This window comes from Columba livia, chromosome 22 (genome assembly GCF_036013475.1).
Source record: "Columba livia isolate bColLiv1 breed racing homer chromosome 22, bColLiv1.pat.W.v2, whole genome shotgun sequence".
NCBI lineage: Eukaryota > Metazoa > Chordata > Aves > Columbiformes > Columbidae > Columba > Columba livia.
This window is the reverse complement of record NC_088623.1, coordinates 2,207,606-2,235,164: the sequence shown is the minus strand read 5'-3', so window position 1 is coordinate 2,235,164 and position 27,559 is coordinate 2,207,606. Positions and strand designations below refer to the sequence as shown.

General features: G+C 47.7%; 1 protein-coding gene across 1 annotated transcript in view; it reads left to right on the top strand.

The window, feature by feature from the left end:
• The window catches only part of PKP1 (plakophilin 1), a 45,116-nt gene that overhangs the window by 4,947 nt on the left and 12,610 nt on the right, over nucleotides 1-27,559 (top strand). The window contains exons 2-7 of the mRNA XM_005505316.3: nucleotides 2,573-2,673; nucleotides 12,606-13,030; nucleotides 20,900-21,044; nucleotides 23,073-23,280; nucleotides 23,926-24,103; nucleotides 26,286-26,400. Of these exons, the coding sequence (XP_005505373.1) occupies nucleotides 2,573-2,673; nucleotides 12,606-13,030; nucleotides 20,900-21,044; nucleotides 23,073-23,280; nucleotides 23,926-24,103; nucleotides 26,286-26,400 (1,172 nt within the window). The remainder of the gene's footprint in view (nucleotides 1-2,572; nucleotides 2,674-12,605; nucleotides 13,031-20,899; nucleotides 21,045-23,072; nucleotides 23,281-23,925; nucleotides 24,104-26,285; nucleotides 26,401-27,559) is intronic.

Below are 27,559 nucleotides of genomic sequence, written 5' to 3'. Positions count from 1 at the left end.
AGTGTCTAAACTTGCAGGACTAAACAAAGGGGATGTTTTCTTTAGCAACCTCCATCACAAAGTCCCCAGGTTCTTCTTGGCCTTCAGACTGAGCTCTCCAAGCCACCAACCCCAGTTGTGCGGTAGCAGGAGAAGCACCTTCTCCAACCAGCAAAGCAGCTTCCAAATGCCTTGAACATTTGAGGTTATATATAATTATATCTTTATAAACTCTTACATACAAGTTCTTGGAGGTGAAGGGTGCTTTTTCAACAACTGGGGAACGTAAACTTGCGTGAACAACTTGCTCGCTTGAATTTGGTCATGTAATGGCAAATTTACACAAGAAAATCAGAGATGTGCCTAAAGTGGCTTATTTTTGGTGTCTCCCTGCTCAACCCTAAAGCTTTTAGAGCTGTGCATGGCAGGAATGGACCCTGAGAGGCAAAACATGATTCCCAGGGAGGACTGGTCAGATGAACCTGTGAGTCATGCCCAGAAACCTTCCCTTCCAACTGCTCCCAGTGTCACAAAAATGCTCCCAGGTGCCTGTAGTTGCATCATGTTTGCATGGAACAAAAGGCCGATTGCAATAAGTAATTCCCAGGAAACTATTATCACAGGATTGTTTTATCTTTGTGCTTAGGACTCTTGTTAGCAGGTAACTCTGTCCCCCGGTGAATCACCTGGTCCCAAACTCACCGCTCCAAACCCTTGCCTTGCTTCTGCTCACTTCTGGTTGGACTTGACGGTCTTGGTTGGACTTGATGATCTTGAGGGTCTCTTCCAACCAGAAGGATTCTGTAGCCCAGCACTAACATCCTGATCTGGAGTTTCATCGCAATCTCAGGGTGGGGAGTGACACAGCTGTGTTTCTCCCATTGCATGTCAACGGCCATTTCCTTGGCTTATCAGCAAGTTCTGTGCTAATTAATATTTATGAAGCAGTCAAGGCTGGAGAGATGTTTAGAGGAAACAATGACCAGCAAGTCTCTAGATCATGGAAAACGAGATCCTCTGGTTTTCTGCACAAGCCTGTGAAACTACTTCACTGCTGCTTATTCCGCGCTCAGTGATGCTTTTCAGACGCTGCCATCCATGCAGTCTCGCTCCTCTCTTGTTGACAACAGAAAGCAAATTGCACTATTAATACCACATCTACGGGAATGATCTTCCTGAGAAAATGTAAGAATTTTCAGCCACGCACCGAATCACCATAACAGGTTCTAGATGCCTGGGGCGAGGCAATAAACCAGATTTATTCCAGGGATCGGTGGCTGTAGGAGACCTGAGTGGCTTCAGGGCCTTTGTGGTTGAGCTTATCCAGTTTATCTAAGAGATGAGTCTTATCAAACAGAGAGATTAGGATATTTCTGACATTACCCACCAGTTTAGGTGCATAACTTAAGACAGGTAAGTCCTGATTTTGTGCTTCGTTAGACATTCAGAGCTTCCCCTGGAAGCTAATGGGAGTGTAGAGTTTGCACTTCCTCATAACGGAACTTGGGATGCAGCAATTATTGAGCACTTTTGAGAACGAAACTTAACCTTAAACTCCTTTGGATCATCTGAAGGAGGTTCAGAGAATTCGGGCATGGAAAGAGAACAAATCATTTCATTTTGTTCTTGTAGTGGTGAATGTTGCGTTGATTAAAATACTTTTAGGAGAGTTCCAAAAATCGCAGTGCCAAGGACTCCTGATGAAAACCACCTGAAAGAGCTTTTAGAGGGGATGAGACAGGTAAATCCAAACGCTTGGAATAAAGCGCTGAGAAACAGTAGAAACAGCTGATGGGCTTCCTTGCGATCCAAGATATTGGCACCTTTACAGAACATATCTGAGATGTAGTCTCACATATCTCCCCAATGCCTCTAAAGAGAGTGATGGAGCTTAATGCATTTTCAGGAAAAGAAAGCACAAATACACAGAGTGATCTTTTAGAGACTCAAAAGTGAAATCTAAGGCAATGCAATTAGGTTTTTTAGTGTTTGGCTATTTCAGATCCCCAGGTGTTGAGTAGACCTTGGAATCATTCACCCATCTTGTTGGTTACTTGCTATTGATTTGATTTAGCAAGCCTCGCTCAGGCTGCTGGTGTTGACGTGATTATAGTATTCAGAGCAGGAAAACCAGCCTGGCAAAAGGGTCGGGGATGGGTTTTGCCTTCAGAGATGAGGCAAATTTTACTTATCTCCAAGTCAGAATGTTCCAGGTTCAGACCTTCTGGGATGTGTAACACAAAACATCACCCCGCTCCGCTCACATAGCGAAGCCCTAAGGTATCGCCCCACTCTCTGACCCCGTCTGCTCTTTCCCACCACATATTTTATGGTGCTTGGTGTTTTGTGCTGTTGCTTGTGTTCTGGGGGCTGGAGTTTTTGAGAGCTCTTATGAAATGAACATCTATGAGTTGCCTACAGTGGCAAGGGCTTGACTTACCGCTTGTGTTCCTGTGTTCCTTACGGTTTCTAACTCTATTATTCTTCAGTAACAAGCAGAAAGGATCTCAGGTTGCTGGGAGATAAAGAGCTGTGTCTGAAGGGGTGCTTGCTGGGCCGCTTTCTCCTGCTGACCATGTTTTTCCATTTCCAGGTTCCATGTATGATGGTTTAGCTGACGGTTATGGCTACGGGACATCTCGAGGCAGCTATTACACCAAAACCCAAACGGGGAACAGCAGCTGGGGATACCCGGTAAGATATTCTTTTATCTGGGAACTGTGGCGTGTTCTCGAGGTAACCTGTGCAGAAAGCACCTTTAGCAGGAGCAGTCACGGGCACTTTAGAAATTACCTGAGAGATGATGCGTGGGTATCTTAGAAACTAATTAAATGCAGTGGAAGAGGATCAGTCGATTGAGGGCCCTATATATGTATGTGGCTGAGGATTTTAGTGTGGACAAGATTCAGTCTGGGTTTGTGGATGAATAACCCCACGGCACTAGAGGTTTGGGTTCAGACTCTTATGTCTCAGTTCAAGTTTGGAGCACATCCATTGCTCACCTGGAGCCATTTTTGTTTCCCTGCGCCAAAACTTCTCTGTGAACAACATTAATGTGGTTGAGTGGTGATGACTGGGGGATTTGCATCCTCACTGTGTTGCAGTTCCCAGTCTCAATGCTAGTGCAGGTCCTTTTCAGATATCCTCTGAGCTTGGAAAAAAGGTGGTCCATTTCTCCCACACTGGTTTCCAAAGAAAATATTACAGAATGCCAGAAAAATCACAGGTGAGATAGTGCTTGTCTTTGTGCAGTTGGAGTTCATACATCCCACAGAGGTCCTGGTCTTGTCTTTGGTGACAGACCCTTGGTATACTGGGAACCACTCCTGACCACCCCAGTGTCTGCTGGGACAGCTGCTTGTATTGCCCTTCCACCTGTGTTCTGTTCTTCCTTGGTTTTCGTCAACTCTGAAGTAGAAAGGAGCAATTCACAGATCTGGGATTTGAATACGAGAAAAAGAAAGGGCTCCTTTCAACAACTCTGGAGCTGTAAAGCGTCTCCCAGTCAACCATCAAAGGCTCAAACCAGGAAAGCTGCTTATGTTGGCTTCAAGCACAGAGACAGATGGCTGGAGCTTTTCCTGGTGGTTGCCCGATCCTCTGCCTGTTCATGGCAATCGCATTCCTGAGCTGCAGGAAGATTTACCTGTTGCCTTTCTTAATGGCCATGGCATAGCGTGCTTGCTTCAAGGCAGTGATAATGTCACTTTGCTGGGTTTGCATTGCTGGGTTTGCTGCCTCTTGAGTGTCCTGTAGGAAGGGTTGGCACATCTTTGACATTTTTATTTACAGACTCTCTGTCAACTTGTTTCAATGTCCCTTGATGAGCTGGTTAAATCCCAGATAGTGTTTCTGCCTGGTCTAAGACCAAAAGGGTGGGTCAGAGCAGAGGTACGTCCATCCAAATGTCCTGTCTCCATCACCAAGGCAGTGATGGGGCCCTGCAGAAGGGTCTAAGCATGGTAAGCAGTCAAGGACACAACCTGGAGTGTTTCTGTGGCCATGAGAAATTAGCATCTGAGGGACCTCCTGGGCTGGAGGTGGAGTCTCTGGGCTTTGTAAGTCAAATGCTTGTGATGTTTTGTTTTGATGATGTATTGCTGTTGGTCTATTGTGACTCCTGAATGGAGTTTGCTATACTTTGTCTAAGCAAAACTGCTCTGTAGCACCCATTCCAGTAGCTTCTAGCTGTTTTTTTTATTAAAGAGAGAAGAAGCAAAGCCCCAGCTCTGCAGTTGCCCCTCCAGCTCATGCTGACAAGGTGCCACTGCAGCCAGTGTTGCTGTTGTTTCTTGTTTAATTTTGTTCATTCCTGATCTTCTTCCCAATCATTACAACATTTGGACAAATGTTAGGGAGTTAGAAATGCCCCTGGCTGCTGGGGGTTTAAGCCCAGCGGCGAGGATGGTGTTTTGGTAAAGAGTTTGCAAGGTGATGATGAAGGTCAGGGCCTCCATCAGACACCACCGGGTACTGTGCACACAGCAGCTCAGGAACTTCTGGTTCACCACAGACTTGTAGAATCAGGGAATAATTTTGGTTGGAAAAGACCCTTAAGATCATATGTATGTTCTGTGAACTCCTCTGCATTTCCTGAAGGTCTTTCTCCAAACTTAAGTGTCTTACAAGCCTCTCATTCTAGACAAATTTGGTAAAGATCTTCAAGACCTGGGCTTTTTTAGAAAAAAAAGGACAGGACTCGGGAAGGATTCACAGTAATATTTGTCTTGCCTAACTGTGTCTATCTGAAAATCAGACGTTGAGTCTTAACAAGTCGTCTAGACTCCTCCCATGGCCAACAAAGAGAGAGGGATGAGGAGGTGATTCATCTCCCCTATCTTGGAGATCTGTCAGGTCAGGATGATTCAGCCCCTCTGGATGGTATCTGGATGGAGCAGTCACCCAGCAGGCAGATGACAGCAGTTAGGGGCCATGAGTCCCAAGTGCCATTGGCACATTGGAACATATAACCTCAAGCCTAAATCTGCTTAACAAGCTTAACAGACATCACGCTCCCCAAGGAACCGCCTCCATTTTGCTTCTTCCAGAAAACTATTAAGGGTTCACACACATCCACAATCAACCTCCAGCTTGGGTTAACTTGAACTTTTGTCTACGGACCTATTTGAAACGTGTACAGGCTCTGTCTGAGCATTTTAAAAGAGTTTCCTGCTTGTCATTGCTGGGTTGTAAGACATGGGAACAAAGATAAAGCAAATCTGGTTTTGAAGACAAAATTGCTGGACTGATGCTGTGAAAGTTTCTGAGAAGTGTCAAAGTCTTTTGAGATGCACAGGGAAATTCAGCTATTTCAGGGAAATGACTCGGTATAATATTCAGGAAAATTACTTTGAATGCTTCTGGAGTTCAAAGGGTGTAAAAAGCAATCCATGCCCATATTGCTGCTCCACAGCACCTGCAACTTAGGCGCTGCTCTTATCGGTGCGTTGCCTTAGCTAGTGACTCTAAATGACATCTTCATAGCAAGAAAGTATGTTGTTTACCCTGTCTCACCCACAGCTCTTAAAAGCTATTATTCCTGCCTTAGTCCGTCCGGTTTTATGTCTTCTTGGAAACCTCAAGCTTTTTGCTTCTGAGTTTTCTCCCTGATTTAAGTTACTGATGTTCAAATATTAGAGCGAAATAAATTATAGACCTGGAGACAACGCTCTCTCTGGCTCAGTCCACACTTCTCACTAAAACCCTTTATTTACCGTTTCTTAGAGACTATTTTCTGCTTGTTCCTACTGCGAAGTGCCTTGTTCGTAGCATCACTGTAACCGGCACTGCAATGAGTGCTGGCTCATGTGCAGTGTAGGTGACACTGGACCCAGTGGGGCCACCCCACGTCCCCACCTCAGCAGAGCTGCACTTGGCATTTCCTTGGCTCACGTGTCAGGGGTGGCTCATCCTCCAGGGATGGCGTCCCTGGTCCCATTGCACGGTGACTGCGGTTGGACACAGTGACGGCCGCATTAGTGACCGCAAACCTCTCTGTGTTAGGTGATCTTTCAGTCCAGGTGCTGTTCAGCCCAGAAGACCCTTAGGGACATTTGTCACCCTACTGACAGCATGAGTTTTGAGTGGCCACCTGTTCCCAAAGCCACCAGACCGCAGGAGCCGGCTACGCCGTGTCCTGACGCAAGTCCCAAGCAGTGCCTGAGGTCCCACAGGAGGTGCAGTGGTGGCCACAATTTACACAGACAAACATGAGGGAGGTTTGAACAAGCTAAACTGGGCACCCAGAGCAGCGCAGTCATGACAGGAGAATCCTCAGCATGAGCTGCACCCTCAACCCTGGCACCCTCATACCATCCCAGAAATGGGATCTGCACAGCACTGGATTTAAATCGTAGAATCACAGAGTGTCCTGAGTTGGAAGGGACCCACTAGGATCACCAAGTCCAACTCCAAAGCTACTGTCACAGCCTCATGGCCCATGGGTTGCAGCACGTCTGCTCTTCACCCCAAGTGCCCAGCCAAATCCCCAACACCACGGGAAGGCAACACACGGAGCCGGGACACACGCTGCTGGCACAGACCATCTGAGGCTTCATTCGCACCTGCAGCAGGTCCAGCCCGGCTAGGGGGCCAGGGGTGTCCCATGTCTGTCTTGGCACTGTTGGGTTGATGCAGACTCAGGACAAAGATGCAGAATCAGGACCAGATGCAGAGTCAGGACAAAGATGCAGACTCAGGACAAAGATGCAGAATCAGAACCAAATGCAGAATCAGGACCAGATGCAGAAGCACCCCCAACTCCCTGTGCTGCTGCCCCCACAAGAAGGAAACACATCGGCGTGATTTGGGTAGAAGCTGCGGCATGTCGCCCCCAAGCACTGCCCTGAACAAGGTCCCTGTCACACTGTGTGTGTGTTGATAGGGTCACAGGCACATCTCGGGTGTTCTGTCTCCATCAGGTAGAGCAAATCATCATCCCCACAGAGCTGATCTCAGCCTGTGGCTTGTAACGTTCTGAAGAGTAGCTCAGCTCCCCGACCAAAGGGTATTTGGCACGTCTCCTGCTGCGGCCATTAAAGCAGGTAACTGAGGTGGGTCCTGGCACATGAGAGCTGGGGACCAGTGGCCACTGGGCCACCAGTGCTCCCCACTGCTCTCCTCAGGCAGCGCTACTGGGGTCTTGTGCTCCATGCTACACTGGCCACCCAGCTTAGTTTCTCTAGTAATTTTATCTGTTATGACACTAATGAAAAAACATGCACTTCGGGGATCCCTCTGCACTAGAGACTGTATGTAGATTCTTAAACAAATTTTCTCTGTGGGACAAAGTTGCAGAACCTTCTCTCCCAAATATATTATCTGCATGAGAGGTGTTTGCCACAAGACATGCAGCCCGGTGCCCTTCAAACAGATGGGAACAGTCCCTGCTGCCCCTGGCTGCCTTTGCCTCTGTGGCCAAAACCCTCTCCTTGTCAGTGGGAGCTATGTTCCATAAGGATTTTAGGGCAAAATTTGTTATTTCCTATGATGATACATTCAAGTTATAAAAAAGAGTGGTTTGGGCAACCTTACCAAAGAAAACAAGGATTGATAGTTGTTGCACATCACTGCTTGGTCAGCCCCTGGTGAGATTTTGCAAGAGACTCCATGGTTTAGAGCAGCAAGTTGGACAGAACAAACCGAACCATCCAGACCTAAATCTCAGCTGCATAAAGAACCAGATGAAACAGTGCACGGAAAGGCAGCACCCAGGAGAGGTGGGAAAGAGCATTTCAGAAATAGATAAACAATACATTTGCTGGTTTTGCATTTTTTGCAACGGAGTGCGTAGCAGGCGGCAGCTGGAGCGTTTCGCAAGCGGCACGGAGTTTTCCCCACCCATCACTCAGGGTGGGACGCTGTCAGGTTGCATCGCCTGTGCTTTGCCCTCCAGCCTGGGAGAAACCTGCTCCTGACGTGTTTATACGGAGCCCTTCACTTCTTTCTGTCTGCTGCTCTAGAAACAAACAAATTGCAAGGGGAAAAATGAGAGCCAGGTAATGAACTGATCGCGTCCTTAGATGCAGAAGTCAGAAACACCCAGTTATCTGGGAGGGCCTTGACGTGGAAAGGCAGAGCTGAGATTGGAGCGCGATTCCGGGGCTGCTGTGCCTGGCCCCGCGCTTCTGCCGCTCTGGAAAACATCGGGGGCAGGGACTTTGAAACTAAAGGGTTTATAGAAGAAAAAAAAGACAGAAAAAGCCTCACGATCGATGATTGTGTTAAAGCCATTTTGACTTTCTAGCACCAGTTTTATTCCAGTTGAAATAAGAGGTTAAAGACATTTCTTTACCCGGCTTGTGCGACTGTTGGGTGTTCCAACTGATGGTCCTATGTTGCAGGATGAGAACTGGTGACCCACAAATACTTATTAATGTAAAGACAGGTGTAAAGACAGGTCTTTGCTGCTGCCGGGGAAGGGAAGCACTTAGTCCTTGGGCCTGACAGGAACACTGACACACTATCAGTGCTCATCTTTCCTCCCCTCCTCATTTTAATATGAATGGACGGCTCCCAAGGCTTGTCCCCAAACATATAGACTCATTTCACAGTAGGGGGGAGAAGTTCAGGCTAAAACTCAGGCTGTCGCTGTTTCCCAGCTGCACGTGAACATCCTTGTGCATCCCACAAGCACACACGACTGTGGGTGCTTGATGGCATTTGGCTCAGAGACCTACCAGGTTGTCCCAACCCCTCAGGTCTCGTGGGGAGAAGTCTTGGTGACAACCTGTGCTCTTCTGAACTGGTTCCAGGTGAGGTTTGAAGGCGAGAGGTGGATTATTCCTTTTCAGTACTGCTATTCTGCATAGGGAGAGCTCACTCTACACACATAATGACATGAGAAAAAGTGACAAGAGTGTTGTCAAGTGGCTGTTCAAACAACAGGCTACGTAGCAGCATCGCCTTCACCCTCAGAGGTGCGACCTCTCTGCAGATAAGCAGAACGCCTTGCTGTGCATCCTCACTGATCACTGCATCCAGCCAAGAGACAACAACATGTTCCCTGGGCTGCGTTCGCTCCGGTGTCAGAAGTGAAGGTCTCCGGCTTAGCTTGGTGAGCATCTGAAATGAAGACAGAGTTTTCAGCCAGAGAAAGCTGCTCTTAAGGCACGGACACGGCACTTTTCTGAGATCAAGAAGCAATCAGGTCAGCTACGTCTGTGCAAGGATTTGTGGAGTATTTGGCAAGCAGGGCTGAAATGCGCCGAAGCCGGCCGGAGACTCCTCATCGATTTGGAGGCTTTGAATCAGGCTCCTGCTGCAAAGAGGAATTCTAAGATACCAATTAGGTCGGTGCCACTTGAAAGAGATTAAAATGGGCTCAGCCAAGCATCTGGTAGAATCAGCAATAAAAGTCATGCACTGACTTTGGTAATGAGCTTCACATCACACGGGAACTATTTTCCCATGAGTTTGCAAAAGGCTTCCCCGCCCTGCCAGGACCTGCACCGACTTGCAGCCCAGGGCTCCCTGTGTTGCAGAAAGACGTCTTTCCACACAGGCGGGCGCTTTGCTTCGCCCATCTCAGGGCTGGCAAGAAAGAGGACAATGCTCTATGCCACTATAAAACACAGCAGGAAATACAGAATTGATAATTCTATATTTATAAACACGGCCTCACGCCTTCCCTCGCCTGCTCTGCTGGCGGAGAGCCCGTTGTGAGTATGCTGGGAAGCAAACAATAGCTTTAGAGAAATGACAAGTTAGCTCTTCCCTGGTTAGTTGAATTAGTTTCGGCAAATGCCCAGGGGCTCCACGGCTTTGCCAAGCTTCTGGCAGCCCCAAAAAATAATCCCGGTTTATACTGAGTCATAAAGCGAAACGGCAGAGCTCACATCTAACAAGCTGCTGCTCTGTCCTCCAGCCGCTGCCAGCGCTGAGCCCTGGGAGCGTGTTCCCCACTCCACCGAGCACCAAAGTCCAGCCTGAAATGTTCTGCCGCTTCTCTAATGAACTGAGGGTTTCTGAACCCAGGAAAATGAAGAAAAGATGAGGATGATATCACCCTTAGAAGGACGTACTCATCCACAGTGGTGTAGATCATGAAGGAGGTTGTAGCATGGAGGGTGTTGGGCTCTTCTTTCAAGCAAGGAGTGTTAGGCTGAGAGGAAACGGCCTCAAGTTGCACCAGCAGAGGTTGAGGTTGGATCTTGGGAATAATTTATTCCCCAAAGGGCTGTCAGGCGTTGGGACAGGCTGCAGGACTAGAGACGTGATTGTGCCACTGTACTCAGTGCTGGGGAGGTCAAACCTTGAATCCTGTGTTCAGTTTTGGGCCCTTGAGGTGCTGGAGTGAGTTGAGAGAAGGGAACGGAGCTGGTGAGGGGCTGGAGCACAAGTGTGATGGGAGTGGCTGAGGGAGCTGGGGGGTTCAGCTGGAGAACAGGAGCTGAGGGGAGACCTTCTGATCTCTGAACTGCCTGAAAGGAGCTTGGAGCCAGGGGGGTCGGGCTCTGCTCCCCAGGAACAAGCGCCAGGAGCAGAGGAAACGGCCTCAAGTTGCACCAGGGGAGGTTGAGGGTGGATCTGGGAACAGTTTCTTCCCCAAAGGGCTGTGGGGCATTGGAACAGGCTGCCCAGGGCAGTGCTGGAGTCACCATCCCTGGAGGGTTGGACAGACGGACATGAGGTTCTCAGGACATGGGGCAGTGCCAGGGGTGGGGAATGGTTGGAATCGATGATCCTGAGGGTCTTTCTAACCAAAATGATTCTGTGATTCTATGACTCAATGAAAGGTCATTTGCTGTCACTGCACACAAAGCACCACCAGGATGGAAAGCACCTCTGTGCATGGCCATCCTGGAATTTCCAATGGGCTTGTCCTGCTGCTAAGGGAACTCCTGAAACTCCTCTCCCTTACCCATGTGCATTGTCCTTGCTCTTCTTATCACATGCAAATTCTTTTTCCAAACCCCTGGGAGCTCTGCAGGATGCACCAAACCTGTTGCCTGCTGTGCTGCAGTACTAACAGGTTTTTTCTGTGTCCTCTGGAGTAAATGTAAAGAGAATTTGCTCCCCTTTTCTCCCCTTCCAGCAATTCACCTGTTTAGATGCAAACATGCAGAATGAAAGTATGAAAACTACTTCAGACTGGTGCTCCAATGATGCAGTAATCTGGTTATTGTAGCTGGACTAAAGGGTTTCTTCTTCTCCCGGTGGCATGTGTGCTCTATAACAACCTCTAAAGTTTTCAGCCGTTACCTGTGCAGCTCTCTGGGATGCAGCAGAGAGGATTCACCGCATTCCTGAAGATCAGTTTGTTAATGGAAATATTTGGCTTAATTAATTAACATAATGACATTTCCGTGGAGTGTTGGAGACAGGAATGATGGGACAGAGTAGTGGGACTCAGGGCGAGACTGCAGAAGATACCAATTTTTGTCATGGGTGTTCCTATGTTAGGAAATATGGATTTATTTTAATTGCATGGACTATTGCACCAGGCACAGACTTTTCCCACCTTGTGCCTTGAACCTCCATGGAAATTATAAGGTGCCAGCGCTGACTTTTCTCTCCCAGACCAAGGGATCCTTGGGTGGCTTTTGCAGAAAGAGGCACCCAAAATGCATCTGCTTAAAGTTAGGTGAGAAAAAAAAACCTTGACCCAACCATGGGTGAGCTTTCCCAAGATAAACCAAAGGAGGATGAGGTGGGAAGATGTGTTCTTTAGTTCTTTTTGTGCCCATTTTCTTGTTTGATTAATTGCAGTTGTGTTTTTTTACTATCTTTTATTCTTATTTTTTTTCTTCCTGGTTTAGTAATCTCAATTCTTATTGCATATACCCCATTGTTCTCAGAACATCCCATTATATGGGCTGATACTACACACCTTGTAACTCATAAACAGATATTCGTTGTCTCTACTTGTCTCTTGGCACAATGACATTCAGGATTCCTTTACTGATTTTTCATTCCCTTTACTCCCTTCCTAAGGAACTTATAGATGGAAGGGGAACAAAATAGCATAAGGAAATTACAAATAAATGCAGGTAGTAATGGAAGGTCAGAATGGGGCAATGTTCTCTGTGATGGCAAAGGATGTGGTGTGACTTTTCATGAGATATAAGGATTTTGGCTCCTGCACTTACAGGTTGGGTTAGACCCCAGATGTTGGAAATAAGTCATTTGCTCTAGTGACAGGGTCATGTTTGGGCTTTCTGATTTCAAGCTCCTGGTGCCATATCCTATTGACTAAGTGTCCCCAGATATCAAAGGAGGGTTTGGCACCTTTGGAAATGCTGCGGGTGGGCTTGTTCTGTGCTTGCCACTGTCACGGAGCAGCGATTTAGGGTCCCGCATCTGTCACAGGCACATAAACACCCATGGACCTTTGAGGACAGCGCAGGATGCAGGACACAATTCAGCTCCTTATAGGCTTGATGCCTAAAGTTATTCAGCTCAAGTCCCACGTAGGTTTGCTGCGATGCTTGGGGTTTAATGTTTCGGTGCAAGGAGGTGGCTTTGCTCCTCCTTCCAGGCTCATGCAGCAAGGACCAGGCGATCGGGCCACCAAGAGGGCCATAGGAATTCAGCAGCCGCAACACCCGTAGTGCGCTTGGCCATGTCGATCTGCAGCTCAAGCCTAATTCCTCTCTGTTTTTGTCTCCTGTTTTCTCGTTGAGCAGCTGTACAATGGGACGCTGAAGCGGGACGTGGAGAACAGGCGCTACAGCTCATACAGCCAGATGGAGGGCTGGGGCAGCAAGCACTACAGCAAGGCGGTCTGCAGCCCGGCCAGGCCCGGCAGCGACTACTGCTTTGTGCAGAACATCAAGAGCAGCCGCAGCGAGCCCGACCTCTACTGCGAACCGCCCCGCGGCACGCTGAGGAAGACTCAGGTCGGGGGCCGGGCAGAGCACAAGGCAACCTTGAACCGCCAAAGTATCTACAGCAGCTGCAGCACCCAGCAAGGAACTACCAGGACAAGTAAAAAAATGCCAACACGGGCCCTCTCCTGCCCCTCGAGCAACAAGCCCGATGTGGTCTATGCCCAGCCCATGACGAGCTGCAAGCAGGACGCGGTTTATGGACAGACTCAGTCCAGCTCCAAGTAAGTGTTTGCCGCAACTGGTTGAATGTGTGTGAATGCAGACATATGCTGCGGAGGTTTGTCCATCTGAGCCGGTCGCCTGAGCTGCTTTATAACCGCAGGAGATCTGCTCACCCGTGCACACCGCGCTTAATTGTATCCTGCAGTAGAGTCTTAAGTGGGTCAGATGAGTCACGGTCTTAAAGGGCTTATTTCTTTTCATGGCCCATAGAGGGAAACCAATAAGTCTGGCTTAGTCTGAACATCTCTGCTGCAGCTGTGTGGTGTCGAGCAAGATGGTCTCCCAGTCTCTATGGTGGTGTTGGCCAACAGCTCCTTTGCAAGGCGAGGGAGGTGAAGAACAGAAGGGACTCTGGGTTCCTCCCCTGGCTGTCAGTCTGCTTTCATTTGGCAGAAAATCCTTAAAAAAATCAAATGAGGGTCTGATGCAGATCAAAGCCAAAAAACTGCTGAGTGATTGTATGTATCTCTCTGTCTTTCCATCCATCCCGCGCTTCATTCCCCTGGAAGATTTGATTCAGGTTCCAGAAAAAGTGAGCCAGAAATTGGAAAAAAAATAGCCTAAATGGAATAATTTACCCAGCCAGGGAAGCGGAGGAAGCAGAAGGTCTTCAATTCCTTCCTGTCCAGAGCATCCAGCCCCACTGGGGTTAGGAGTTATGCAAGGGTGGAGGATGGTCCTTCCCGTCTCAGTTAGCACCAGGTCCCTCATTGTGAGCATCACCTACAACAACAGGGCGTGTAAAACACACTGGCAAGCCCAGACACTCCCAGGCTGATTTATCTGTGCGATGCAGCAGAGCGCTCACAAAAAAATCCCAAACCAAATTGGTGGGGTTTTGATGGCGTTACAGTGATGTTGATTGAAAGCTGCCCTGATGCTGATGGCTGCGTTGCTTCCAGCTCTGGAGCACCAACCATAGTCTTGGAAGGGATGTGGTCTGCAGAAACTATAGGCATGGAGGACTATGTTTTTTAGGTTTTGAACTGCAAAACATTGCAGTTCAAGGCTGTGATGTTTTATTGGGCTGGAGCAGGAGGGTCTGCATCATCCACAGATGTTCCCAGGTGCTTCTGCAGCACTATTGCTGCATCGCTGTCATACAGGGCTTGCTTACACCAATCCAGAAGTTATCACAACTCCCACGTAGACGTGTCACCTCATCACACAAAGCCCAGGAGCTCCCCAGCTCATTCCTGCTGGTCCCTGCTCCAAAAGAGAACTTACACACTGCAGGCTGTGAGAGTGACTAACAGGGCTCATAGACTTTGTCGTAACTCACACCAAAGGCCTGAGAATGTTGAGCCTTTGACCCAAGACGTGTTGTAGATATAGAGAAAATCCCCCCTCACAGTCAGCGCTGTGAGCCAGACCATGTCTCTTTTCACATCTGAACGTTGATTTCCAGATCTCTCTGGCTGATTCTCTGCTCAGCCTGTTTTGTATTGAGTAAGAGAAATATGTCCCAGCGTGCGTATGCCAAGAAATGTCACTTGCCTGTTAGCATGTTGTCATGGAACCAGTTGTCATGTGCCCAGTTACTTCATGTTTAACACACGCAAATTAGCCCTGGCCAACCGGTGGCATTGCCTTGCTGCTCTCAGAAGCTTTGTAATTCCTCTGGAATGGGAAACAAAGACATTATATAAACTGGAAGTAACTGGTTCCAGGGAATTTCTGACTAAAGAGTATAACAGTGTAGTGGGAGGGATGGCGTAATGTTTAAACATGGGGCTGCAGCTGGTTTATGTCTAGGGAAAATTTTGCTTTTGAGAAGTTGGTCCCAGGTAGGCTCTGTCTAAAGCAAGCCTGGCTCTGCACAGTGCTCGTTGGTCCTGCTTTGGAAAGGTCACTAGAAGAATAATGGGATTTTGCGAAGGGAAGGAGAGCGGCTGTTGCGAGGGGAATGCTCTTGGGCGCTGGGTGCCCTTGGGTTAGGGAGTGGCTCCGTTTATCCACTCGCGCTGGCTTGGGGCATGGCTCATCTGGCAGAACTGGTTCTGATGGGGAAACGTCAAGGCTTGGAGCCGTGGTTGGCCCAGCTGGGGCTGTGTCCCCTGAGCAGGTCTGATTTGGCTGGGACACACCCCCGGCTCCATGTGAACCCCCCTGCAGAGCTGGGTTAGTTCAGAGAGCAGTTGCTACAAGTGCTTCTGCTCTTGGTTCAAAGGAGATGAGTTTGACAGCACTTGTCCTTATGGTTTTGGAAATATACTAAGAATTTGTCCTCTTTGAAAAAACTACTCATTTGGAAGGCCATTATCTCTGAGAATAACTGGCAGGTTGCTGGTAGCCTTGGTCTGGAGTGTGTTTTTGTTGGGCAGGGGCCTTCAGAGGTGAGTTAGGACCATATCTGGGCTCTCTTTGATGGGTAGGGCTGTTTCTCGGTGGAGGATCCTGCACTCGGAAAGCTCCATCTTCATTTGGGTAGCACTGGGAGAGGTTTGCTTGTAGGCATCCCATGACTAAACTCTGCAGGAAGAAGGCTTAGCTGGATAATAGCATTTGAGGCTCTGCTCTTCCTATTCTAGTAGTTCTTCAGGTAGAGTTTTTGCCTTTGTAACAAGGATAATTTTGTGTTCAGTTTTCATGCTACAAATCTCCCGTGTAGGTGGCCATGTTGTCTGCAGGTTAAGAAAGCATCTCTGTGAGCAAGGGAAGGGTTAGATGGTTTCCACGCTTTCAGAGGTGACCCACTGGGGTGACTCCCATTGCTGTGAGGGTGGTTACAGAGGGACCTGGGACCCGCTGGGTCTGTCTGTGACACAAAGATGCCCTGAAATGGGGTAACTGTGGACAGTGTCAGTGCTGGTTCAGGAGTGGTGCTTCTCCAGTGTCCTTTGCTATGGATCTGATCTCCTTGGATGGTGTGAGATAAAAAAGGCATCACTGGACATTTCAGGTAGCGGGAGTGGTGTGGAGATATCAAAATACTCAGTATGCAAGAACTGTCAAACTGTCCGTACTGAACAGTCCCTCTGCGTTTGGTCATGAAGTCATTTAATTTCTGGGATTTTTCTTGATTGTGTGATTGCTTCCATTTATTGAACTGGCTTTGGCTGTGTGAGAACTATCTCTTCAATATGATCTCCCAGAAGAGTCCTTCCTCTTACACAAGCAACTCTAGTTGATGAAAGCACCTTTCCTCCAGCTGCCTGCTGAGTGGTTTAACATCTAAATGTTGTTATGGGAAAAACCATTCTGTGTTTCTATGATAAACTAAACTATGATGTAGGGTTTTACTCACCCCGTAGTATTGGTTCTGGTGATTAAATCTTAGTTTGGCACTGTTTGTTCAGATCAGGAGGTTAAACAGTACTGACTTGCTTTGAGAAATCTCCTGAAATATTAATGTATTCTCTTCCACCATCCCTGTTGCTATTATCCTGCCTCAGTGGGCAGAGAGGGACCTTCTGATGTCCCTTCCAGACACACTTCTCTATAACCACTCAGGGGCTTAAGCCTTTGTAAGCACCATGTCATCTCTAGAACAACATTTCCAAGCTCAGTTTATCTGTCCTGGGCTCAGAAGTTCGTGGGTTGTTCTGATGGCTCCTGCCTGCAGTTCTCAGGAGCAACACTCACATTTTGCCACAATACAGCTCTCTGGAGTGACTCCTTCTACCTGATGGAGATGGACAGAGTCTTCTTGGTGTCCAGGGCTCCCTCTTCTCCCTGAAACCCTTCTCCTCTTTGGGCTCTTGTGACATCCCACAGACCTGCAAACCTGCAGCAACAGTGGGTTCGCAGCTAGTGAAGACTGTGCAGATTTGCCTGACTTTAACCATTCTCTCCGATGGGTGGTACTCGCAACATTCTCCAAGTGACGGTGTGTCACCTGGAGCTAGCCAGCTTTGGGCTAAATAACAAGTTGCAGTTCAACCTGGCCACGAAAAAAGTCTCTACATGCTTCCTGGTCATGAGGTAGCGACAAGGAGAAGCAGTGATAAAGGATGTGATGTTTAATGCATCCTAGAAGATTTGAGTCTGTCCTTCTCCAGCTGGAAGCTGAGGTTCAGGGAAACTGTGGCTCCTACCGGCTGGCATTGGATGAGTTGTGCTTGCAGACGTGTTGCACGTGGAGCTTCAGATCTCACCTGCACACAGGACTGACAGCCCAGGGATAGGACAGATTGTGATTCATGGGGGTTGTGGCTCTGCAATAGTCTGTGCAGGACTCAGCTGGTTACATGCACATCACTTCTCCAGGAGATGCCCACCCCTGCTATTCACACGGAGATGCAGCCAGAGGCCAGTGGAGCTGAAATTTGAGGGAAATCAGTGAGTTACCCCTTAACAAAATCAGTGTCTCTTGACTGGCTTCTGGGGAAAGCCTGGTGTCTGAGCTGGAGACATCACTGAGAGGCCGGACCAATCTCACCCCTTGCGAAGCACTCAGGGTATTCTCGTTTGTGAAGATGAAGAGGTGAGCTGGGGTGTCTGCAGACGTTCCCCACCTTGAGGGTTGGTGATATAGATCAGGAGCCATTAGCGGACACCTACAGTATGTGTTGTCATCTGTAATACCGCAGGCACCTTCAGCCTCGTTTGTAGATGTGGATACATTTCCCTTTGGTGTTCTCTGCACACGGGAGAAAGAGCCTAAAACACCCAATTAGAGATCGTGTGAAAGCAAGCGTTTCTCAAGGCACCTGGAAATATGTAATATTTTGGTGCTACTCTGTTAAAGGCCTTGAATACCCTAGCTGGCAGCTGCAGAGGGGGCAGTAAAGGCTGGGACAACCCTTTCTATTTTCCATGTGCTCATATTTGTCTATGGTGATGCTCACTTGGCCCCAGCCGAGCTGCAGCAGCCTCTGTGAGCTCTGGCTGAAGCTCAGGGGCAGCAAGTGTGTGCCCTGTAACCATTCAGTCCCAGGCAAGAGCTCAGTCTTTCTGGAAGAACTATAAACAGTGAAAACATAGACAAATTATTAAAAGAGTCAGAAAAATACTGAGGGTGTTTTCTGACAGATCTCCTCTCTTTTGGCCTAAACCAAAGATCAGCATGAAAACGTAAATTCTCCAATGAAAGCAGAGCCACATCTGAAGATATACACCATCATTTTGTTTTGTTCTTATTTGGGATAAATGATCAGTGTCATCTTCCCCAGTATCTACCCACCAAGTGAAGCCTGAGGGGAAGCTCCAGCTGAGCTTTCAATGGCACCAAAACCTTGGTGGACTGTTCCATGGGTGGATATGGCTGTTTGGCATGAAGTCAGCTGTTGGGTTTGCTCAGGTGTTGCCTGACTTGGGCTGGGATGTGCTAGACGCTCTGTTTTGAGTGTCTTCACTCTGATTTTGTTAATGAACAATGCAATTTGTTAGAGTTGGCTGGCTTCCTCCTCTCCTGGAACTCGTAGCCCTAAACCAGGATGGAGACTTAGATCTGATTAAGACAAACCAATCCGCTAATGGAAACCGAACCAAAGACATTAGTATCAAAGGAGGGAATTTGCCTTTCTGTGATACTGATCCTCGTATTTGTTTCCCTTCCACACCTGAATCTGATCATCTAATTTGTCTCCTGTTGAATCATTTCTAATTGAGGTCTCTCCCTATTCTGATTGCTTCTTTCTTGTGGAAGAAGAACAATCTTTGGAGCTCTTCCTACCAGGCACATTGGCCCAGGTTGGAGATGGCCACGGTCCAAGAATTCGTCTTGGAGCAGCTTGTTGTTCTCGTAGTGTAGATCTGGTTAGAAACATCCCCGAGTGGCTGATGAACGATCTCCATTAGCATGGGCTTTGCTAGGGTGATTATATTCTCAGCTAGGGGAAATCACTGCTGGTGCTACTCATGCTGGACCCATCAGTGTCTCAGCTCTATTATGTGTCTCAGGAGCATGAAAAGGACTTAAAGAATATCACACCATCCTGGATCCAAACCAGAGATTTCTAAGGCTCCATGATTTTTAGTTTAAACTTTGTCTTTCCAGATTTGCTTTTCCTTGTTGCGAGTGTAATGGAAGCTTCTTGGAGACGAATTTTGATAGAAGTTCAAACTGATGAAAAATCAAATGATGAACTGATGTTTCATTGTTAGTGTAGAAATTAAAGTGAAATGAGGTTCATCTAACCTTAGACGTCGAATGCTCAAGGTCCAATCCAAGGCCGTTGTCTGTCATTCCTGAACACCAACAGGTATCTCCAGAGGGCTGGTCGTCCTGTCTTAGGAAAAAAGTCTAAGGCACCAAGGCAAATTGTTCTTTAGAAGCACCTATTTCTTTCTCTCCATTGACTACACAAATTCTTAAATGAGTAATTTAAACTGTGTCCAACTTTGTACCAGTGAGGGCAAGGGAGACAAAACAGTCTGTCATGCTGTCTTCCCTTCTCACAGCGGAATTGTCGACCTTTGATATAAAATTTGCTATAGAATTGTGGATATGTTTCTCTGTCCTGTTCTGAAAGTGAACCTTTGGGTGCTTAAGGACAAAGTAGTTCATCTTATTGCAAACCGATGGCAGTGGTGACACCTGCGTGCCCTTTCTAGGCCTTTATTCTTAGATTGCTTTGGCACAATTGAAATGAGCCTGCCTAGAAGAAGCCAATCCCTCGTAGTAATATTTAATACCTAAAATGTGCTAAGTTCATTTAAAGAACTTATTGCAAACACTGTTTTGTTAGTCTGTTGGATTGTATGAAGGCGATCAGCCCCTCTGCGCTGTCATTAGTATGAGATGGAGCAAGAGCTTGTACACAAATCAATGTGGTTCAGACAGGAACTGATCTTCCCATCCCCAGGTAAAACTCCCCATCACTCGCAACAAGAACCTGAACAGGGAACAATATCCATTGGGCACAACAATATTTCATCTCCTGTCAAGAAAACCTTTCCCATTTGTATCCCATCACTGCTGCAATAGTAATAACCAAGCAGGAGCTGAGGCTTTGGCTTGTCTCTGTCCTCAACTTTTCATGGTAATTTACCGTGATGCAAATTGAAGCAGACACTGCTGCTGTGCACTGAAGGTTCAAGGATGCTAAAGGGACATAATAGCTTTTATTAGGCTGCCTTATAGAAATGGAAACACAGGGAAGCTTGGCAGTTCAGAGCCCCTTCATCAGGCTGGAATTTTGTACAGTTTTCTGCTTTTATCCGTTTGAAAAATCACAGATGATGCTAAATAAGCACAACCCAAAGAGCACGGGACCTTCGTATTTCTAAACAAGGGGACAAATCTTCAGGTGTTTATGTTCTTCCCAAGGTTTTCGTCCTGCTGCAGGCCAGAGGTATCCATGGCTTTCCTCCGGAGTCTGTAGGCACATTCTTTACCTAGAACAGGGGATGATGACAGTGACCAACTTTTATGAAGAGCGTGGAGCCCAATGTAAACATACCCTGGGAGCAGGATGTCTCAATGCTATTATTAGTATTTCATAAGCTCAATGTAGACCATCAGCTGCTCTCACATTTTTGCTTCCACCACATCTCACATCAAAGGATCACATGCTGTGTGTAGAGCATCTGCCTGCTTTAGATTGTCCTAATAACCCGATGGATGTTTTCACTCTTGTCCACTGATTCTTTTATGTGAGGAACAGTGAATACTGGTTCTCTGTTCCTTAATCCTTCCACCTTAAACACAATTAGACATCTAGCACCTCAAACAAGCTTTCATTTGCTGTCTCCTTTGTTTCTGGATAGGCTGGATCCATAACTTTTTAGGCTTAGAGTCCTCCACTGTATCTTTTCCACTTTTATGATATCTTTTTTTTTGAGACAGGGATGCACCAGGTGGTTTATATGGCAATGTGATAATATCTTACATTTTGTATTTGATTCCTTCCTAATAATTCCCAGTATCGACACAGCCCTTTTGGCTGAGCACTCAACCAATGCTATGTTTCTCTTTAACACAGAATATGTGGCGATGAGATAGACGGCGGTACAATGACCATCCAGAAAGCGATACAACTCCTGTGCTCCTCCGATGACAAATACCAGGCCATGGGTGCTTACTACCTCCAGCACACCTGCTTCCAGGACGAGTCTGCCAAGCAAGAGGTGAGCAAACCCCTTCGGAGCTCTGCTGCCACACACCAAATGCATGAAACTCAGCACCAAGGATCCACAGGTCCCCTTGATTTTCACAGTGGAGTCTCATACCTCATTAGTCACACTCAGGAATTAATTAAGTAGGTTTTTTGGCTGTGAGTGGCCACTTTCAATGGCAGTCAGGCCAAGATTTTAGCACAGGAGAATAGTTGCCACGCAGTAGGAGAGACTGTGGCCACATTATCACTCTAAGCTGCTGTGACACAGGTTGAAGGGTTTTGGTGACACAGGAGCAGCTCCAGATGCTATGTCCTCTTCTGCATGCAATTGTACCCATTTCCAAGTTAATCTTTTGTTATCTCGGAGCTGCGGCATCAGAGCCACACAAAATTGCCCTGAATCCCACTGCGATCTTCATTGTGTATCGTTCAGTGCCATTTCAGCCTTTTTCAGCCATTTCAGCCACCTGAGCCAGTGGGTTAATTAGTGATCATGTACAAAGATATCTGATCAAGCAGACAGCCTTCTTACAGGACAGCTTATTTTTCTTACTCTCTGATTGTGAAATTGATGCCAAGATGCAGCAGAGGAGGCAGTCTCAAGGATGGATGTCCCATAGCAAGACTGTCACAATCATTTATCCCCATCCTGGCACATTTGCAGTCATGCAAACATGGGTTTCTCCAGATGCTATCCCTACAGAGATGACTTTCCATTTCCTGGCACAATAGCCATAGAATTGTCCTGAGTTGGAAGGGACACACAAGGATCGAGTCCAATTCCTATCCCTGCACAGGACAACCCTAAAATTCACACCATGTGAATTATGGAGCCTCATACCTCATTAGTCACACTTGGGAATTAATTAAGTAGTTTTTTCAACTATTAGTGGCCACTTTCTCTCAACGACAGTCAGGCCGAGATTTTAACACAAGGGAATAGTTGCCATGCAGTGGAAGAGACCGTGGCCACATTATCACCATAAGCTGCTGTGACACAAATTGAAGGGTTTTGGTGACAGGGGAGCAGCTCCAGATGTTGTGTCCCCTTCCGTGTACAATTGTACCCAGTTCCACATGTGAGCAGTGGAACTGGACACACTGGCGCAGTGTGGGGATGCACCTTTGTGCCCCCGCTGTGGCCGAACCCAGTGCAGGTCCCCCAGCCCAGATTACAGTCACTAATTGTGGGGTGGACACACCCTTCGTTACCGTTGAAAACACTCTCTGCGCCTGGCCTGTCCCAGAAAGATGTGTCAGAGCAGGTATGTGAGTCATCCCAGCACACATTTGTTTGCTTTCCTTTCTAAAAGGTGCTCATTGGTTTTGAATTGTCAGCAAATCTGGGTTGGTCTGTGCCAGGAGGGGCTCCAGGTGGGCTCTTGTCCCCGGATGACATCCCCCAAAAGGACCCCCCATCATTTTGGAGAGCTTGGCTGGAGGAATTTGCCTTCCAGCCCCCCCGGAATGTGTGCGGTGTCCTGCGGGTCGGGGTGCGACCCCTTTCCAATGCTGCCCGTGCTGAGTTCTGCAGTGCAGCCCAGGGCAGCTCCTGGCTGAGCTCCAGGCTGTTTACATCATGCCATGACCAACCCTCTAAGCTCAGCCTGTGATTTACAGGAGGCAGATAAATTACCACATCATGTCATTATATGGCTATAATGGCCTCTACATATAGACAGGGCAACATTCTCACCTGATGCAGACTGATGGAGGTAGGTGAAAGTTTGTGGGAGCAAGCACGTTTACATCAGAAAAGGATTCAGTCCACGGCCATTACTCATAGACATCTACCTCTAGATGTCTTCTACTTCAAGCTCCAACCTCAAGGTCAAAACCTTTGTGCTCATGACCTCTGATGTGATCCAGACATCCCTTCTGCAAGCTCCAGTCATCCCTTACTGCCAGGTCTGCTTTTCCAGTTCTCCTGGGAACGTGCCGTGTTGACTCCTTTAAGTTGCCATGGCAGTTCTAGCTGTCCCTGTCCCGGGGATGCTCTGCACACCATGCTGACGGCAGCACGTCTCTCCTGCTGCAGGTCTATCGGCTGGGGGGAATTGCCAAGCTCGTCGAGCTGCTCCGCAGCACAAACCAGAACGTACAGCGGGCGGCGGCTGGAGCCCTGCGAAATCTGGTCTTCAAGAATCCAACCAACAAGATAGAAACCCGGCGGCAGAATGGGATAAGGGAGTGCGTGAGCCTCCTACGGAGGACAGGGAACACCGAGATTCAGAAGCAACTGACAGGTACACAGCAGATGCTCATTCCCAAGCAAGGATCATGCTCCTCCCTGCCTGTGGTCTGTGTTGCCCCAGCACAAAAAGAACCAGGAGCCACGGTGCTGCCTTACCACAAAAAGTGTCTTTTATGCTCCCGTCGCAACCTAAAACAGAAGGCAAAGGAGGTACTGGCCCTTTTGATGGCCCCTAAGGGTTCTTCACATCATTGGGCAAACACCTGCCCCAGGTTTCCCCCCAGAGCCATGGTCACCCTGCCATTCCCATGCCTTCCTGCACCCCTGCTCCTCATGCTGTTCCCAGGGTTGAGTGATGGCACTGGGGATCCCAATATGGTTGGGCAGGTTCTCTCACTGGTGTCTCACCTTTTCTTGAAGGATTGATGGGAGTTTGTTGGTACAGGTCACCGTATGCTGTGATAAAGTTCTTGACGAGACCCCTGCAGAGATTCCTTCCCTCTGCAATGTAATGGCAATAAACACCAAATTTGGGAGGAGGGAGGATGCTTTGATGCCCACCTCCACATGATACCCACAGGAATGGACAGCAATGAGGTTTAGGGCAACCTCTGCACCCTTAGTTCAAAGAGAGGGATGGAGCAAAGGACTTGGTTGCTGGAATTCACTCTGACCTTGTCTCCCATCTCCTCCCTAGGACTGCTTTGGAACCTCTCCTCCACCGATGAATTAAAAGAAGAGTTGATACAGGAGGCCCTCCCTGTCTTGACAGACTGTGTTATCATCCCTTTCTCTGGCTGGTCTGATGGCAGCTGCAATAGGACAAGAGAAATTATTGACCCAGAAGTATTCTTCAATGCTACAGGATGTCTGAGGTGAGTCATCAAGCAGAGACTTACTGTAGCTTGTGTCTGTGGGCAAAAGCTGAAGCTGTCTAACAATAATCTAAAGTTGCTTTGCCATGAGACAGCTGCAATATTGAGACCTGACAGTGTTCAGCTCAGAGTAAGAAACTCGATGCTTTTTGCCCCTAGATTTTTGAGGCTTCCAGATAAAATTGTGGTTGCTAGAAAACAAACAGGTTCGGCTTTTAGGTGCCAAAAAGGCAGAGTAATCTGTGTGGGGAAAACAAGCATTTTCACCCTGATTTTACTAACTCTTTTAGTACAGAGCAGTCCCATTGCCCTGGAGTTTTCCTGGCTCATTTCATCGGGTGGGTGAGTGACAAAACAGGAGGCGCAGATTGAGCCCAGAGTAGTTTATTTATTTATCTATTTATTTATTACAAGCCCTTTTGTAGAGGATCTTCGCCCTGACTTGCTGTTTCACCTACCGCCCTCCTCCACTTGGACGCGAGCTCCTCGTCTCACTGGGAACAAGTTGGGGGGGGGAAAATACCCTGTATAATTAGGTACTTTCATCAACTGCAGCTCTCCCTGAGGGAGCAGAGCGCCAACCACACCCCGACCAGACATGCAGCTGGTAGGAGCTGTATCTGCTTATGAAACGAAATGGGTGAACACGGTGGGGGCCTTTGGAGACGTGATACTATCGTCTTCTGCGGCTGGGAACCGTGGCTGAAATACAGCGGGCACTGTTCCCTTCCCTGCCTTGGGAGGCACCTTCCCCGCGCAGTCGCATGTCGGGATGCATGGTGGACGTCGCAGATGAGGTTCTCCACACTTAAGACCATCTCAACCTGCTGATGCCACAAAATATCCCATTAAAATGAAGGAAAGAGTATGATGGTAGCTTGTAGAATAGGGTTTAACTCAAGGCAGGCTCTGTCTCCTTCGACACACCCTGTTTCCCCAAAAATAAGCCCTAGCATAATTTTTCAGGAATTTTGAGGATACTTAAAATATAAGCCCTACTCCAAAAATAAGCCCTAGTTACAGTTGACAAAAAAAGGCAATTTAAATAGTGTCCAGGCAGCTATGCATGTAAAAAAGGAAGCATCTTTTGGAGCAAAAGTTGTATAAGACCCTGGCTTATTTTCGGGGAAAAGGGGCATTACAGTCTGTGGCAGAAATATCCAACACCCCCAGTGACAATGGCCGGATGTGGGTCAGTGAGGGTACTCCAGAGACTGTGGGGGACAGGACTGGGGAGCAAACCAAGTAAGGAAATATAGGGGTTGGGTCTGCAGCCCCTGCTCCAGGAATGCTCTGACTCACTGTCCTGCCACATCGCGGTGCAGAGATGAGAACAGCCTTGGGTTCGCCCTGGGCTCCAGCCATTGCTGCTCAAGCATTTCTGGATTGCAGATGAATTCATGGTAATGAGGAGGCTGCAAATCACAGCAAACATCAAATCCAGTTCTGGAATGCCTGGAGTGAATATCTCACAATGACTGCCAACGTCTCTTTGTTTTTCATTTGCAAGCTACAAGGCAATAAAACAGGGAAGAAAAAGAAGAAGAAAAATAAAAGAACCACAAAAAAACCCAAACAAAACAACAAAACAACAAAAAACATTTCCTGTTAGTGGAAAAAAACCCCTGTCGTGGCAGCAAGCAGTGCTCAGGAGTACATTACAACACTCAAACTGCTCAGTCCCTCTGGTTGCAGCGATCACTGCCCCGCAGCATCTCTGCCCCCGATTCCCACGCAAATATTGCTGTTGACTCTCTGTAGCTCCATGCTTACAACCACAGACTTTCACAGTAACCCCGGATGGCCTTCGCTCAGTCGCATCTTTGGAAACACCTCCAAGGAGGTGATGGGTTGGTGTAATGTCACATGCGTAGCCCCTAAGACAGAAAATTTCTGACAGTTACTCTCACTAGGAGGATATCTTCTGTGCAGAGCTCTTCAATAGGATATTTTCCTAGATTAAATCAGTCCTAAAGCACAACAGGCATGCTATGCACCCTTGCAGTCCCACAGAAGGCCTCCAAAATGAGAGCAGTACACCAGCCTTGCTGAACCTACAAAAAATATCCTTACATTCAGCTACAGACATAGCCAGAACAGAGCCCACAGAGATTAGTAAGTGAGCCTGACTAATCCTCTCTCCTCATTCTCTCCTGTCATGCTTTGCGATGTCTTTCTTCAGAAACTTGAGTTCTGCAGACATGGGGCGCCAGACCATGAGGAATTATCCTGGTTTGATCGATTCGGTCATGACTTACGCCCAGAACTGCGTGGCTTCTAACCGACCCGATGATAAGGTACCAGATGCTCACCCTGAGTTGTTTGCTAGAGTTCAACCCCATAAGTCATAATTGCAGCTTTGGGAATATCTCAAAATCCCTTTCACACAAACACAAGAGGGGACCGCACTCTTTGTGGCTGCTCTTTCCTCCTACATCCCAGCGTGATCTGCCATAGAACTGCAAGTCCTCTGTACTCTGGGCCTGAAGTAGAGGTGGGGTTTACAGTTTCCCTTTACCAAACACAGAGACACAGCAAAATATTTTGGCTCCTGAGCCCCAATTTCCCTTCCCCTTCCCCTTCCCCTTCCCCTTCCTCTTCCCCTTCTCCTCCCCTCCTTCATCTTGGGACCTTTCCAGGATCTTCCATCGCTTGCTCTTCCCACCGCCACATCTCTTCATCCAGCAGGACGCAGACTGGCATCACATTCAGCAAGAAGCCAGGACCTGGCATCTGTTTGCCAGTCCCCTAACTGTGACCGTCACTGCTATATGTGTTAGAAATGGCCATTACCTTGGGCAAAATAGTGTTTAGAGCCACATTTTCAGGAGTTCATACTAGCCAGATGCCCTGAAGTCCTCAGTGCCCAGCAAAGTACAAAGATTATTGCAAATGAACTCAGGATTGAGCCAATCCTCTTTTGGAGACAGCTTTTGCAAGAAGACAGGTTTCAGCAGCACATACCGAACGCAGATCTTTGGAAATGTAACCACATGTTTTGGTGTTGGTTATGGGTATCAAGTGAAAATTCTCCCTCGCTCTTGACGTTGAGTGTTCCAGGTAAAGGAGGCTTAAAGGCCTGATCTTGGTGAAAAAATGTCCCTTAATCTGTAGCTGTGACTTGGACAAAATCATTGGGAGTTGACTAAGGCAAGAGGAAGACTTTCAAGATTTGGCATTTCATGGTGGGCAGTTTGATATAACCAACTTCTGCCCCCATGTTCTATTTTCCTCTTTACCTTGTCTGTGGAAGTGGGACCTTCCAAGGTTCACTGAGTCAGTCGGGTCACTGAGATCCACAGGGTAGCATTTGGGCTGTGTGGCCTTCATCCTTCTCTTCCTCCTTCTGCTTTTCCATCCATTGCTCCCTTAAGCAGGGTCAGGAACTTACATACTATGACTGCTAGAAAAAGCTAATTATGGCATGGTATATGTCTTCTCTGTAGCTATAGCAGG